This window comes from Manis pentadactyla, chromosome 4 (assembly GCF_030020395.1).
Source record: "Manis pentadactyla isolate mManPen7 chromosome 4, mManPen7.hap1, whole genome shotgun sequence".
Taxonomy (NCBI): Eukaryota; Metazoa; Chordata; class Mammalia; order Pholidota; family Manidae; genus Manis; species Manis pentadactyla.
The window spans coordinates 123,540,983-123,558,671 of record NC_080022.1 but is presented as its reverse complement, the minus strand read 5'-3'; the positions used below and the strand labels follow the sequence as shown (position 1 = coordinate 123,558,671).

The 17,689-nt window shown below is 39.4% G+C and overlaps 1 protein-coding gene across 1 annotated transcript in view; it reads right to left on the bottom strand.

The window, feature by feature from the left end:
* The window catches only part of TEKT3 (tektin 3), a 46,565-nt gene extending 29,175 nt beyond the window's left edge, over positions 1-17,390 (bottom strand). Inside the window, exons 1-3 of the mRNA XM_036925843.2 lie at positions 17,271-17,390; positions 4,030-4,637; positions 2,770-2,853 (exon numbers count right to left, since the gene is read on the bottom strand). Of these exons, the coding sequence (XP_036781738.2) occupies positions 2,770-2,853; positions 4,030-4,608 (663 nt within the window). The 5' untranslated portion in view covers positions 4,609-4,637; positions 17,271-17,390. The remainder of the gene's footprint in view (positions 1-2,769; positions 2,854-4,029; positions 4,638-17,270) is intronic.
* Positions 17,391-17,689: the final 299 nt, after the last annotated feature.

The window sequence follows — 17,689 nt, the reverse complement described above, 5'->3', positions numbered from 1 at the left end:
CGTCGATTTATTTAGATTTTTGTTAGTTTCTATCAACAATATTTGTAGTTTTAAAGCATGGTCTTTTACTCTGGCTGTTCATTAAAATTATCTGGGAAATATTTTTAAATATCAACGCCTAGTCCCCATTCCAGATTTGAATCAGACTCTCTGGGTGTAAGACCCAGTCATTGATACTCTTAAAACCTTCACCAAGTGATTCTAAGGTGCAGTCAGGTGTGAAAGCTAGAATAACATACTGAAGGTAGCCAATGTGAAAAAAAATCCTGGGGAATACTAAGAGACATTCATGGGCAAACTAATGAAATAAAGCTATTAGAATTGACTTACAATTTACTTCATACAGAACATCTCAGGATTAGTAAGAGCAAGAGACCAAGGCATATTTGCTGGTAAATTCTTCCCCATTTAGAACATCAAAGTAGATGACAGATTATTTTAAGATTTGAGAGATTCATCAGAGGCTGGGAAAGCAGAAACAGCCAAGCAGGCAGCCATCATTGTAAAGCTACTTCATTCAGGATGTCTTATTCCTAATCACATGTGTACAGGACTAGGGACTGTGGCTTCTACAAAGTAGACTGCATGTCTCTCTGTAGTGGCCAAAGCTTTCCCGAGTCTATTATTTTGACTCATATTTCTTTTAGAGAATCAGGCAATAGAGGAAAGAAAAAAGAAAAAAATTGTGTTTATCATCTTAACATAAATGGTCACTAAACAAATTTAATGCAGTCTTAAAAGGGAACCTGGGTGATTTGTGAGGAAAAAAATTACTGAGGACCAGGTTACAAGCTGATCATGTTTACCTTCTTACCAAGGATTCATTCCTCACCAAGAAAGAGTCAAAAAAAGGCAAAAAGGTGGGACCCTGCAGAGTTGGTCCAGGAAAGGGGAACTGATTTGCTGCAGCAGAAATTCATCTAGTCAGAGTGGGAAAAGAGAAGGGGTGAGAACAGACAGGAGGAGTCTATAGCAGTTTTTCTCCTGTAGGAATTCAGGGCTCAAGGAAGGGTTTTCAGTAGACAGATAAACTGATCATGGGAAACACAGATCCAAGTGAAACTGGGACAAGGGAAGGTATTTGGGATTTCACATTAGGCAGCGATGAAGAAGGAGAGGATGATTGCCAACAAGGGTAGGGAGAATAGAATGGCAAGGAGAAAGATAAGAAGCAAATCACAGGGACAATTTATAGGAACTGCAAACTGATTACAGAGATTGAGGAGATGATGGTCAGCAGGCGATGCCATGGTGACTGGTGGACCTTGGTACCATCAGTACCATCAGTACCATCGGTGCCATCGGTACCATCAGTACCATCATTACCATCGGTGCCATCGGTATCATCAGTACCATCAGTGCCACAGGTAGCACTGGTACCATCAGTACCAAGAAGGCAGGGTGGAAGAAAAGTTCACTCTTGGGCTTCATGAATGTGAACAAGTAAATGAGTTACCAACACAGATATGTTTGTCAGACACTTAGAAATGTAGAACTAATGTTTAATAAAGCATCTTTCCCAAAAAAAACAGAGATTAGGAAGGGCCCCAGGCTGAGAATGACTGAAATCTTAAGGAGGGGTAGAGATCTTATGGGAGCAAGTCTACAAAATGAAAGACAGAAAACTTAGACTAATTCATATTTAATTGACGTGAGGTGGAAGAGAGCCTAGTGGGAGAACCAGCCCAGTAGTGCAGATATAACTATAAGCTTCTGGGTGACAATTTGTCTACATAGCAAAAGCTTTCCAATATACCCTTTGACACATCAATTACATTGCTTGAAGTGTAGTCTAAGGAAATAATCAGAAATACATACAGTTGCCAATAATGATATTTTTGTACACTGCAGTGTTATTAAGAAACAAAACCAAAAAAAAAAGAAGTGAAATAGGGAAACAACCTAACTATTCAAGAGAGGTTTTTAAAAAATGACAGCACCTTCACATTGTGGAATACTATGTAGCCATTAAAATCATTAAAGGGTTCTCTAAGGATGTGGGGAACTTACCCCAATATAATTGTGAAATGAATAAAACACAGTAGAGCAGGGTGAATAGGCAGAGCACAGAGGATTCCTAGGGCAGTGAAAATACCCTGCATGATACTCTAACGGACGGATCCACTTCATCAAGCATGTGTCCAAACCCATAGAATCTGCAACACCAAGAGTGAGACCTAAGGGAAAACTCTGGACTTTGGGTTATTATGATGTGTCAGTGTGGGTTCGCCAACTGTAATAAGTGTCCCACTCCAGGGTGGGATGTTGATGTGTATGGGAAACCTCTGTACCTTCCCCTCAATTTTGCTGTGAATCTAAAAGTGCTCTAAGAAAAACTAAATCTTAAAAAAAGAAATACCACTGCTCTCCCACATGTGTACTTAAGAATAAATATCACTGAGCATTTACCAAGCAAAAGTACTACTATTCAAATTGATATATATACTATTAAGTCTAGTCTTGAAGACATGTCTGTGTGTCTTTAAATTGGGTGGTGTCTATTTAAGTATGATTAATTAAAAGACTGAACCACTCTAAAATAACTTTTTTATCAGTTTAACTAAACCTCAGGTTATTTTTATATTTGTCTTTTTCTGTATCTTTCAAATTACTCTTATAACCAAAAAAACCAAGCACGTTCTAAATACTATAAACGTTTCACACTATAATTCCTTATATGTGGCTTTCTGTGACATACTTCTTGTTTCTATATGTTAAACATATTTTGCAGCCAAATTACTTGTTGTTGAAGCATGTCCAGTTATTTACCTTCAAGAGTTCTGTTTCCACTTCATCATGAACGAGATCAATCCCCATTCTTTTCTCTCGATGAAACAGACATTCTCGGGCAACCTACAATGCACAATGGAAACACTGGTAGAGAAACTGAATCTCCTCTGGAAATTCAAAAGGCAAGTGGCTGTCATTTTAAGGATACTTTAAAGTAAGTGTGTGGGGGGCTGGGGGGTTAGGGGATGATGCGATACAGAATAAACCAGGGATCCTCAAAATGAGCCCAAGTGTGGAGAAAGTAAAGTTTCTGACCTCCAAAAATAACTCATGATGAGTTCATTTCAAAGGACATGAATGCGCAATTTACCTTCTTCAGGATTTCCCATGGTTGTGTTTAGTGGCGAGGGGGCACAATAAGAAGCAACCATGTGCAGGGGTTTCCAACAAACTCATCAACCCACAAGGCTTCTAGCTCCTTGATTCTCTAAATTCTTCTGCCACAGATGTCATAATAAAGACCTACTGCAAATGCTTAGCACATGGGAAATAAGGCCCGTGAAGTAACATGAAGAAAAATGGTATTGGCTTTGTTCACTAAAATATATGCACTTTCTGAAATAATTTCTATATTGCACCTCTTCAGAAACAGGAATCCTTATTTCAGTGGTGGTGGTGGCTAGGATGGGGTTGGTGTGCCCCCAATACATTCAGAGAGTTAGAGGCAATCTGAGCCCACTCAGAAGCCTGGTCAGAGGCCAGCAACAAACTGAAATGCTCCCACCATGGCCACCATGACTGGCTTAACCTCAGTCCCCTTTCTCCATTTAATCAAATTCATTCCACTTCCTAAGATGGTGTCATGTGATCATTTTACTGTGCCCTGGGATGGAATCATAATATATGCACAGGAGGCATTTCATGACACAGACTAAAAGAATAGGGTTTCTTTTCCTCAAATATTGTTTACATTAACCCAGGGACAGAAATAACCAAGCAGCCTGTTTAAAACAGGGGAAGATGGTATTTTCACCATAAAACATAGTATGTCCTAAGGATGTCTCTTCCATTAGTCTCCTTTGCTTTGATTCCAGAATTATTTCTACTTAAATGGTAGTTCTGTATAATGTGTAAATAGCAACGGCTCTCACATTACAGAAACCAGTTACAAGTTTATTGACAGCCAGGTGGCTTCCACAGGTGAAGTGAAACATTATTCAACAGACACATAACCTCAGCAATTCAACCAGTGGGTTATAATCATAAAAGCACAGTGTCTTTTATCATAACGTCGTTTACCTGAAGAGGGGCTTCTGTCTCCATCAAAGCCCTCTCCAGCTTTTTCTTGACATCAGTTAGTTCATTTGTCTCTCCAATCATTGCATCCAACTCATGAATGATTTCAGATTTCCAAAATCCTATGTCGTTCACTCGTTCTCCCAGATCTTGGGTGGAGTCTGCCTGGGTTTTTCTTGACTGTTGATATTTGTCTTGAATGAGACGAGAAGTATCTACCCTTAGTCTCTCTGAATTATGTCGGGAAGTGTTGGATTCTAGGTAGTTAGTTAAATTGGCTTTGTACCAATCATCAGGCGTATACCTTGTAAAGAGCGTGGTTCTGTTGGAAACAAAGGGGAGCATGGTACTTTCAGCCACCTTCTGAGATCTGGTGCAGTAGGGTGCCAAGGTTGGCGAGTCGGAGGCCACTTTGTAGTATGTGGTTGGTCTCCAAGGCAGGCTCGGGCTGTGGGTCAAATTGTAGTGTGGGAATCGGTCTCTGTAGCTTGATGCCATGGCACTGATGGCTGGTAGAAAGCTGGTTGGTGTTGGTCTAGGGTGGGCATAGGTTGCCGTTAAAGTAGAACCTAAAAGCTCCATGACTCTCAAACACTATCTGTTAATCTCTCCTGTTCAAAAGGGAAAAGAAAAAATGTAAAAATAGACAGTCACATGAATTGATCTTTGATGAAAACTTACAAATAAAAGGCCACATCTGACTTAGTATTAGCAGTGCCCCCTGATACATTAGATATTTGTTCTAATTCTGTATCCACCTTTTCCACTGATAGTAAAATTACAGAAAAAAAATGTTCATGGCTGTGTCTCCAGATTTTCTTAAGATTACGTATTTCTTAAATTGGCTATAAATATTTCTGAAATACATTTTACTTTCTGAGAAGTATTATTGTCTTACAATAAATTCAAATTAAGACCCAGAAGTATGTATTTTGATGGCTAGGGATTCCAACCTTGGCTGTGCTATTTACTAGCTGTGAGACTTTGGACAAACTACTTAACCTCTCTGTGCCTGTTTCCTCATCTTCTAATAATAGGAATATAATAATAATAATAATATTACTTCTTTGGAATAGCAAGGGGTGCTTGGCAGCATCTCCCCACCAAGTCATTCTACATACACACACAGTCCAGGTAACAATAGCATGGTTGGCATGCAAACACAGCTCAAGGCAAATAGTTAGCTCCCTTTACTGGCAGCTTGCCACCTCTAGGCACCTCCAACAGAAAGACTCTAGGGTTGTGAGGATTGAGTAAGACAATGGTAAGTATGTGGAATACTTAGCACAGTCCTGGGCACATGGTGCATGCTCAAAAAAATGTTAGCTTTTTAAACTAATACAGAGGAGTATATAAAGCAAAAGGTAAACATCCATCCCCCCAAAAAAGTGAATTTCTCAGAAGGAGACTCTAAATAGCTCATTAGTAGTTTTATCTTTCCAGATTTTTCCTATTCATATACCAACATATGTATTATTTTTAAAGCTATATACATCTACCTATATGCCATTTATATATATGCACAGAACTTTGTGATACAAAAATGGGATTCTTTAAATCATTATATGTATCATTTTAGAATACACATTTTTTAAATATATATTTTGGACCTCTCCCCCTATTAGAACATACATATCCACTTTATCCTTTTTACCAGTTGAATAATATTCTAATATCTGAAACTTCTGGTCATTATTAATCCAGAAAACCAAGGATACCATACTATGACATGCATCTCATTATATAAACATAATTCTATTTGGGGGTTAACATCTACGGACACATTTACTGAGAAGGAAAAATCTGATCCAATTCTCTAACCTTCTCAGAAAAAGAAAATCATTCAATAATTATTTAAATAGTTATGTCTTCAGGCCTTTAGTATCCAAGCCACAAAATAATCTATTTGTAGATCCGACTTGTGGTCAAATCAAAATCCATTTGGACCACATGTGATGAAACAGCCATCCACTGCCCCTGGTGGTGTACCACACAGCCCTAACTCCCTGACACTTTCCTGATTCTTCCCTCCCTTATCCTCCAGACACCTTATGCTGGCCAAGCTTAAAGTACAATGATGGAAAAGAAACCTAATAACCATTCACAGTTTTTCACCTCAGTCTGACACTTAAACACCACTTTTGGAGAAAGCAAATTCAAAGTAACTGGAGACCTTAGAGTTGTCATAGCTACCTTCAGTTCTAACCCCTTCCCCAAACCAGTCTAGAAATATCCAGTCAGTTTTCTTTCAGCAAGATGTTTCAAATGGAGTTGGACTATTCTTACTTTTCTTAATTCTTGACAATAAAGGATCTAAAATCTAGTGGCTCACTTGGTCTTTCAAACAAGTGATTACAATCCAAGGAATTCCAAGTGTATAATTACCATGTATGTTTACCCAACACCGATTATGCTGAAACCTTGAGACATCTCAACCCACGTTTGTCAAATATTGAACCGTGAGTCATCTGCCCCAAGGGGTGATGTGTGAATGCAAAAGATCACAAGCCAGGGGAAATGTATGCATTGGGAAAATCAACATAATTTACAAAAGCACCCATGGATATATAATTTTTAATTAGGGATGGGACATAGTTTAGAACCTGGAATCTGAAGCACAAAGTTCAGTTGCGTAAAGATCACAGAAATCAAGCTCCTCCACATGAAGACTCAGTATTCTACAGACACAGCTGAAGTTCTGGCTCCAGTCAGCCTTCTTATTAGTCACTCAGGAGACTGAATAAAAGAAAATAGCATGACAATGCCTTGTATCTTCAGTCATTATTGGCCAAGGTACCTGAGAATGTAATGGCCTAAGAAATACTTAAAAACTCAAAATAGACTTCTGCCTGCAACCACGATACAGTAATAAAATCTGGACTTAGCCTCTTAATGTAAAAAACTGGTCAAAATATATGAAACAACTTTTCATTTAGGTGTCACAGGACAATAGGTATCACAGGACTTTGATTCCTGAGTAAAGAGAAATAAGTAAGGTGAGCCCTCTGACCATCCTGGCATTCTGCCTGGAAACATGTTCCAGAGTGCAGGAAAAACAGATGGAAACCAACAGAGCCTGGAAACATCTGCAGGTTGAGAAGGAGATCAGAATTTGAGAAGGCTGAGGCAGCTACAAGCTGTGAAGCAGGATTCTGTAATAAAGCAAGCTATAAAGAAAAAGAGCTCCAGAAACCTGTATGGGGTCCCCTTGAGTCTTTGCAGAGTAATAGGCTGCACATACATCAAAGGACATCCCACACAGCATGGCAAAGAATGAATGCAAGGTTGTTAGCTGAACCACTTATAGACTTTACAGAGGGTGGACAGACATTTTGACCTCAGGCCAGTCAGAGTGGAGAGCTGTTGATCACCCGGGGCATTCCATGGAGAGCCCACAGGGATCACACACTAGTGATGGGGTTGACCTATCTCTAGAGTACAAGTACTGAAAACTCATTCCAGCAAAGCTTGCAAAGAGGTCTCAGAGAAATCAAACTAATCCACAAGTAATTTAATTGTCTGACAAACTCAAGACATTCAAATATATAATTAGGAGAAAAATCAGTCAATAGAGACAGGTCTACCCATGGCAAAGAGGTGATGCCACAAGCAAACTATGCACCCATATTTAAAAGAAAATAAAAACATAATGAAGAAAGATATGGGAAATATAAAAAAACCAAATGGAACTTTAGGAACAAAACATACAATATGTACTTACACAGTATATGCCTGCATAATTTCATTAAATGGAATTACAGCAGATTAGACACTGATAAAGTAGAGATTAGTGAACTCAACTCTAACCACACCAAAGCATGGGCTTTTTTTTTACCGGAAAAAGGAATGAGAAGAGCCTCAGTAACCTAGTTACAGTGACAAGTGGTCTAATGAACTTGGTGTGTCATAACAAGAGGGAAGGGAGACAAAAATGTTTGAGGAAATAATAGCCAAATGTGATAAAAACTATAAATACCTCGGTCTAAGAAGCTCCCCACACTCCAAGAGGATAAACACACACCCATATGTGCACGCACACACTACCACCCCTACCCCCACCTCCACCACCACCACCACCTCCACCACCAACAACCGCCTCCACCACAACCACCTCCACCATCACCTCTACCACCACTACCTCCACCACCAGCCCCACCACCACTATCACCTCCACCACCACCACCACCTCCACCACCACCGCCACCACCATCACCTCCACCACCACCACCAGCCCCACCACCACCATCACCTCTACCACCACCACCTCCACCACCACCACCACCACCACCACCACCACCACCACCACCAGCACCTCCATCACCCCACCAGCCCCACCACCACCATCACCTCCACCACCACCACCAGCCCCACCACCACCATCACCTCTACCACCACCACCTCCACCACCACCACCACCACCACCTCCACCACCACCACCAGCCCCACCACCACCATCACCTCTACCACCACCACCTCCACCACCACCACCACCACCACCACCACCACCAGCACCTCCACCACCACCACCAGCCCCACCACCACCATCACCTCTACCACCACCACCTCCACCACCACCACCACCACCACCACCACCATCACCTCCACCACCACCACCAGCCCCACCACCACCATCACCTCTACCACCACCACCTCCACCACCACCACCACCACCACCACCACCACCACCAGCACCTCCACCACCACCACCAGCCCCACCACCACCATCACCTCTACCACCACCACCTCCACCACCACCACCACCACCACCACCACCACCACCAGCACCTCCACCACCACCACCAGCCCCACCACCACCATCACCTCTACCACCACCACCTCCACCACCACCACCACCACCACCACCACCACCAGCACCTCCATCACCCCACCAGCCCCACCACCACCACCACCACCACCACCACCAGCACCTCCACCACCACCACCAGCCCCACCACCACCATCACCTCTACCACCACCACCTCCACCACCACCACCACCACCACCAGCACCTCCATCACCACCACCACCTCCACCACCACCACCACCAGCACCTCCACCACCAACTCCACCACCACCACCACCTCAAGCCTCATCATAATCAAATTGCTGAAAATCATCAACAAAGAGGGAAAACTTAAATTCAAAGAAAAAATACACATTACATAGACATGAATAAAGATAAGAATTAGAGTGGAATTCTTATCAGAAACTATGCCAGCCAGCAGACAATTGACCATCTTTAAAGGGCTGGGAGAAAGCATAATCCTGGAATTCCATATCCAGTGAAAATATCTTTACAAAGAAGAAGATGAAAAAAATTTTTTTCATAAAACAAAAGCCAAGAGAATGCAGCAGCAGACCTGCACTGAAAGAATCGTTAAAGGAAATTCTTCAGGCAGAAAGGAATCATGCCAGATGGAGACTTGGATCTTCCCAAAGAAATGAAGTGTCAGAAATGGTAAGTATGCATGCTAATATAAAAAAAATTCTTTTCTAAATTTCTTTACAAGATGGTTGTTTAAAGTAAAAATAATAAAAATTTATTGTGGGGTTTGTAGTAAAAATAGAAGTAAATTATATGGTTATAATAGCGCAAATGATGGGAGTTGAAATGGAAATGTATTATTGTAAGGATCCTATGGAATAATGTTATTTAAACATATACTGCAATAAGTTAAAAATGTGTAGTGTAGGCTTTGTGGCAGAAGCTCTCAAGATGTGATCCAGGAACCCATGGGCTTGCCCAAAGCCTTCTCAGGGTGACAGGGTCAGATTATTCTCATAGTAAATACTCAGATGCTATCTGCCTTTTCACTCATTCTCTCACAAACTTACAACAGAGTTTTCCAGAGGTGACATGACATATGTTATCACAACAAACTGAACACAGAAGTAGAAATGAGAACTCTGCTACTAAGACAGAAATTAAAGAACTTCCCCCAAAATACAAAGTAATGCCACTCTTCTCACTAAACTATTTTAGTTTGAAAAAACATCATTTTATAAAACGTTATTTATGTTACTATAAAATAGGTTGTTATGGTTATTTTTAAAAGACCTAATATTTTTAATTTTTCAATGTTCATTTCTAATATAATAAATATCAATAGATGTAATCCACATAAACTGAAGCTCTTTGAGGTCCTCAATATGAGATCATTTGAGTATGAAGGGGTCCTGAGACCAAAAGGTTTTGAACCACTGACCTTGAGCAACTTTTAAGAAAAAAGAAAAAAAAAAAAAAGAACAGAGTTAAACCTAACCAGCCAATAGTGGAAGGAAGACTTACAAAAGACACATAATTAATCCAAGAGAAAAAAAGACAAAATAAGACAAAGAAAACAAATAGCAAGACAGTAGACACAAACCCAATCATATTGATAATTATATTTATAATAAAAGGTTTAAACAAATTAGAAGGCACACATTTTTATGACTGATTTTTTAAAAGCAATATTGAACTAGAGTCTGTCTAGAAAAAAATCCCATCTTAAAAATAAAACATAAAATAAAAGTATGGGAAAGATATGCCATGTAAACACTAATCAAAAGAATACTGAAGCAGCTATATTACTATCAAACCAAGTAGACTTAGGAGCAAAAAATATTATTAGAGATAACAAGAGAAATAAGGATAAATGGATTAATCAAGGAAATACAATGATCTTAAATGTCTATGCAACCACTAACAGAATTTTAAACACATGAAGCAAAAACTGGAAGAATTAAAATGAAAAATGGAAAAATCCAGTTCTAGTTGGATATTTAACACTTATATATCAGAATTTGACAGAACAAATAGGCGTAAAATTGGTTAATAAATAGGTTATTTGAACACTGCAACTAACTGAGTGTTGCACTTCACTCAGAAGAGCATATTCCTTTGTATCTATGTGAGATGATGGGTGTTAATTAAACATTGTGGCAGTCATTTCACAATACATATAAGTCAAGACACTATATCTTAAACTTACAGTGTTGTATTTTAATTATATTTCAATAAAGCCAAAAGAAAAACAAAAACACAAAACCCCTAGCAAATTACATACTATTTCCAACTGTACAGAGAATATTTACCGAGGTAGACCATATTCTGACCATCAAACAAGTCTCAATAAACTGAAAATATTGAAATGACACAGAATATATTCTCTGGCCATATCAGAACTAAATTAGAAATTAATAATAGATAGATATTTGGAAAATTCTCAAATGGCAGGAAATTAAACAACACATTTCTAAATACCCTATAGGCCAACAAAGAAATCACATAATAAATTAGAAAATATTTCACACTGAATAAGAATGAAAACACAGCATCTCAAAATCGTGTAATGCAGCTAAAATCATGCTTACAGGGAAGTTTACAGCTTTAAATGCTTACATTAGAAAACAAGAATAAGCTAAAATCAGTAGTCTCTACTTTCATGATAATGGCTGGGGGGAAAAAAGCAAATGCAAAATCAAAGGAAGAAAATAATAAAAAGAGGAAAAACAGTGAAGTAGAAAGTGGACAGATAGGGGGTTGGGAAAGCAATGAAATCGTAACAACAAATGAATAAATCTCTTGCTAGATTGACCAAGATAAAAAGAAATGGAAAAATTAGTAACATCAGGAATAAAAGAGGGCATATCATCACAGACTCTGCAAACATTAGAAGATGGGTAAAGCAGTATTACTAACAACTTTATGCCAACCAATTTGACAAAATGAAATGGACAAACTTCTTTAAAAATGCAAATAACCAAAACTGACTAAAGAAGAAATAGATAACCTGAAGAGCCCTATATAAATTAAAGAAACTGACTTCGTAGTTTAGAATCTTTCCTCAAGAAAACTTCAGACCCAGATGAGTCCACTGATGAATTCTACCAAACTTTTAAAGAATAAATAATAACCCAGTTTTTAAAAGCATTTGGTTTACTTTGATGATGTGCCTTTTACAGTATTTAAATTATTCTCTAAATTCTAATTCAGTCAGTTCTTAACAGGACATGTGAGGTACATACTAAAATTACTAACTGATGCTATAAATATCTCTTATTTGCAAGTAAACAGAACCAATTTTTGGAAAAAATGACCATAAATAGCTTGAAAAACTCTCTCCCTAAATCATGCAATTTTAGTCATGACCAAAAAGCATATTAAGAAATGAGATGTGCTATAAAGTCAAATACAGTGTTTGACTATATTCATTTGATGTGGAGTCAATAATTACTTACATAATGGGAAAATACTATAATAGTTTTCTACAAATATTATTATGCTAACAATATAATCAAACACCAGAGACTGTAAGTACTGGGAAGCTCTATTACAACCCAAAGGTAGCCTCAAGTTGCATAAACATATTTCATTATCATACTTAGGCGAAACTTTAAAATCCTATTTCAAGATATAAAGATGTGAATGTCACTTTCTGCAGAAGATATGACAAGTACAGAAGGTTTCCGTGACTTGTTCCACACCCCACCTCAGATCAGTGGCCAACATAAGCTTGAAATGATCACATACAACCCCCTTTGGTTCCATGGGTCATATCCATCTACATACTCAGTGTCTCAGACTTGAGCAGAAAACACTGCCCCCTAATACATTAAAAAGTGGAACAATCATAAAAAGTTATATCCAATTTCAATGTTTAGATGGAATTTATTTATGTGTATATTAAATAAGAATGCAAGAGAAGTTAAACAATCTTTCTTCCCAAAAAATATGTTGATAAGGAACTCTCTTCATTGTTGGTGGACATGAAAATTACTATGCATTGGAAACTATGTGGCAGCATATAGTAAAATGGAAAAAGCATGTTCCCTGTGACTAAGCAATTCAACTTTTTGATACACATCTACAGAGACTCAAGTATGTACACAATTAGGATGTACAATATGTTTCTAATAATTTTTAAAAGGAAACAGCCTGAAAGTCCATCAATAGGAATATGCATACATAATTTATAGTAAATCCATACAAGAATTACCACACCACAATTTAAATGAATGGCCTAGAGCATGTATAGCATGGTATCATTGTGAAAACATAAACTAACACTATATATTGGCTTTTGGATGAATGGGTAGGTAACGGAATTATAAAAATATGCAGAGAGCTCACAATTATTGAAACTGGAAAAAGAAGAACAAATGAGGCCCAAAGTTAGCAGAAGGAGGGACATAATAAAGATCAGAGAAGAAATAAATAAAATTGAGAAGAATAAAACACTACAAAAAAATTAATGAAACCAAGAGCTGGTACTTTGAGAAAATTAAAAAAATAGATAAACCCCTAGCCAGACATACTAAGAGAAAAAGAGAATCTACACACATAAACAGAATCGCAAATGAAAAAGGAAAAATCACAAGGGACACCACAGAAATACAAAGAATTATTAAAGAATACTATGAAAATCTATATGCTAACAAACTGGATAACCTAGAAGAAATGGACAACTTTCTAGAAAAACATAACCTTCTAAGATTGACCAAGAAAGAAACAAAGAATCTAAACAGACCAATTACCAGCAATGAAATTGAATCAGTTATCAAAAAACTACCCAAGAACAAAACTCCCAGATCAGATGGATTCACTGCTGAATTTTACCAGACATATAGAGAAGATGTAATACCCATTCTCCTTAGTTTTCTGAAAAATAGAAGAGGAGGGAATACTTCCAAACTCATTCTATGAAGCCAGCATCACTCTAATACCAAAACCAGGCAAAGACACCACACACAAAAAAAATTACAGACCAATATCCCTGATGAACATAGATGCAAAAATACTCAACAAAATTATAGCAAACTGAATTCAAAAATATATCAAAAAGATCATACACCATGATCAAGTGGGATTCATCACAGGGATGCAAGGATGGTATAACATTCAAAAACCCATCATCATCCACCACATCAACAAAAAGAAGGACTAAAACCACATGATCATCTCCATAGATGCAGAAAAAGCATTCGACAAAATTCAAAATCCATTCATGATAAAAAAATCTCAACAAAATGGGTATAGAGGGCAAGTACCTCAACATAATAAAGGTCATATATGACAAACCCACAGCCAGCATCATACTTAACAGCGAGAAGCTAAAAACTTTTCCTTTAAGATCAGGAACAAGACAGGAATGCCCACTCTCCCCACTTGTACTCAACATAGTACTGGAGGTCCTAGCCACAGCAATCAGACAAAAAAAATAAATACAAGGCATCCAGACTGGTGAAGAAGTCAAACTGTCACTATTTGCAGATGACATGACATTGTACATAAAAAAAACCTAAAGACTCCACTCCAAAACTACTTGAACTAATATCTGAATTCAGCAAAGTTGCAGGATACAAAATTAATACACAGAAATCTGTTGTATTCCTATACACTAATGATGAACTAGCAGAAAGAGAAATCAGGAAAACAATTCCATTCACAATTGCATCAAAAAGAATAAAACACCTAGGAATAAACTTAACCAAGGAAGTGAAAGATCTATACCCTAAAAACTACAAGACACTCTTAAGATAAATTAAAGAGGACACTAACAAATGGAAACTCATCCAATGCTCTTGGCTAGGAAGAATTAATATTGTCAAAATGGCCACCCTGCCTAAAGCAATCTACAGATTCAATGCAAACCCTATCAAAATGCCAACAGCATTCTTCAACGAACTGGAACAAATAGTTCTAAAATTCATATGGAACCACAAAAGACCCCAAATAGCCAAAGCAATCCTGAGAAGGAAGAATAAAGCAGGGGGGATCTTGCTTCCCAACTTCAAGCTCTACTACAAAGCCACAGTAATCAAGACAATTTGGTACTGGCACAAGAACAGAGCCAGAGACCAGTGGAACAGAATAGAGACTCCAGACATTAACCCAAACATATATGGTCAATTAATATATGATAAAGGAGCCATGGATATACAATGGGGAAATAACAGCCTCTTCCACACCTGGTGTTGGCAAAACTGGACATCTTCATGTAAGAGAATGAAACTGGATCACTGTCTAATCTTACACACAAAAGTAAATTCAAAATGGATCAAAGGCCTGAATGTAAGTCATGAAACCATAAAACTCTTAGAAAAAAACATAGGCAAAAATCTCTTGGACATAAATATGAGCAACTTCTTCATGAACATATCTCCCTTGGCAAGGGAAACAACAGCAAAAATGAGCAAGTGGGACTATGTCAAGCTGAAAAGCTTCTGTACAGCAAAGGACACCATCAATACATTAAAAAAGCATCCTACAGTATGGGAGAATATATTCATAAATGACATATCCGATAAAATGTTGACATCCAAAATATATAAGTGCTCACACACCTCAACAAACAAAAGGCAAATAATCCAATTAAAAAATGGGCAGAGGATCTAAATAGACTCTTCTCCAAAGAAGAAATTCAGATGGCCAACAGGCACATGAAAAGATGCTCCACATCCCTAATCATCAGAGAAATGCAAATTAAAACCACAATGAGATATCACTTCACACGAGTTAGGATGGCCAACATCCAAAAGACAAACAACAACAAATGTTGGTGAGGATGTGGAGAAAGGGGAACCTTCCTATACTGCTGGTGGGAATGTAAGTTAGTTCAACCATTGTGGAAAGCAGTATGGAGGTTCCTCAAAAAACTAAAAATAGACATACCATTTGACCCAGGAATTCCACTCCTCGGAATTTACCCTAAGAATGCAGCAGCCCAGTTTGAAAAAGACAGATGCACCCCTATGTTTACCTCAACACTATTTACAATAGCCAAGAAATGGAAGCAACCTAAGTGTCCATCAGTAGATGAATGGATAAAGAAGATGTGGTACATATACACAATGGAATATTATTTAGCCATAAGAAGAAAACAAATCCTACCATTTGCAACAACATGGATGGAGCTAGAGGGTATTATGCTCAGTGAAATAAGCCAGGCAGAGAAAGACAAGTACCAACTGATTTCACTCATATGTGGAGTATAAGAACAAAGCAAAAACTGAAGGAACAAAACAGCAGCAGAATCACAGAACCCAAGAATGGACTAACAGTTACCAAAGGGAAAGGGACTGGGAAGGTGGGTGGGAAGGGAGGGATAAGGGGGAGGGAAAAGAAAGGGGGCATTACTAGTAGTATGTATAAAGTGGGGGGAGGCACAGGGAGGGCTGTGCAACACAGAGCAGACAAGTAGTGATTCTACAGCATCTTACTATGCTAATGGACAGTGACTGTAATGGGGTATGTGGTGGGGACTTGATAATTGGGGGAGTGTAGTAACCATAACCTTGCTCATGTAATTGTAGATTAATGATACCAAAAAAAATGATGAGTATAAATAAACACCAAATTCTGGTAGGTGGCAATAGGTGGGAAGCTAGAGAGAGGATGGGGGTCCCAAGGGGTGCATAGGACACCCCTGCCTATAACAGTTGTTGGTTTGTCTTTGTTTTGTTTTGTTTTTAAGTGAGGTATGGGTACATGGATGTTTGAACACACTACTTATTGTGTGAAATAATTTATTTCAAAAAGAAAAAAGTAGAATACTTTATCAAATACCTCAAATCACTTTGCCCATTAGAGAAACAATTTGCTTGTTTTTCACACACACACATTTTGTGACTAATTTTACCCATCTCTAATATATTTATTTGTTTACACCATCATAAGCATACAGGGAGAAAATATAAGGGGACTTGAAGTAAACTGTCAAAATTCAAGGAGAGCTTCACCGTCAGAGTTAAACAGACATGGCTACAGGCCACAGGACACCACCTGTCTGGTCAGGAATCTCAGGAACTGTCTGAACAGCCAGGTGATGATGTATTCAACCCTCCCCTCAGCTGCACCTGGCTGATGAGACAGGAAGAGCAGGAGCAGTGTTTGGGGACAAGAGGGAAAGCACGACACTGCTAACGGGTATAGGAAATGATAGGAGTTAGCATAGGTTGGGATTCGAGCCCCTTTCCTGTTCCATTCCTCATGTAGAAGTAACTTTTCAGTCCTTGAAAAGCATCAGACATGTAAATTACGAATACATGGCGAGGTGGGAGGGGGAGTCGGGAGCGGGTGCCTGTGGGTTTGCGTGGTTTTATCTGAGGGGTGGAGCAGGGAAGTGTAGATCAGGGAGGAATCCCAGGCTTTCAAGGGCCTCCCCCCGCGAGTTCTGAGGTCAGACGTTGGAGCCCGGATTGGGGACACTGGACCCTAGAAGGTCGTCCGGGCCGCAGGCAGGAGCCTCCGAGTCACTCACCTGTATGCGGTGGCCGGGTGAGCGGCGGGGTAGGGGCGATGGGCAGCGAGGGTCGCAGCCTCACCACCTACCGCCCGCTGAGGCTTGCCCCACAGCAGGTCTGGCCTTGGCCCCGCCTCGCCCGCCTGTGACGTCAGCACCCGCGAACCATTCAACCACCGCCCCCTGCCGGCTTGCTGGGAGCTGATTGGCCGGGGGAGGAGAGGCGGGCGCTGGAGGAACAGAGGGAATCCGGCGGGCTGCGGTTGCCATGGACGCTCTTGCCCTTAGTAACCACGGCTCCCGGGGAGCCCGGCACCTCCCGGAGGTGAAAGGGGTGAAAGACAACCCAAAGGAGAGGCAGCGGTGATTCCCCTGAACCTGACTCGGAACTCTTCCAGCTAAGAAGACCTTGGAGGCCCATTCCTAGGCGCGGGATG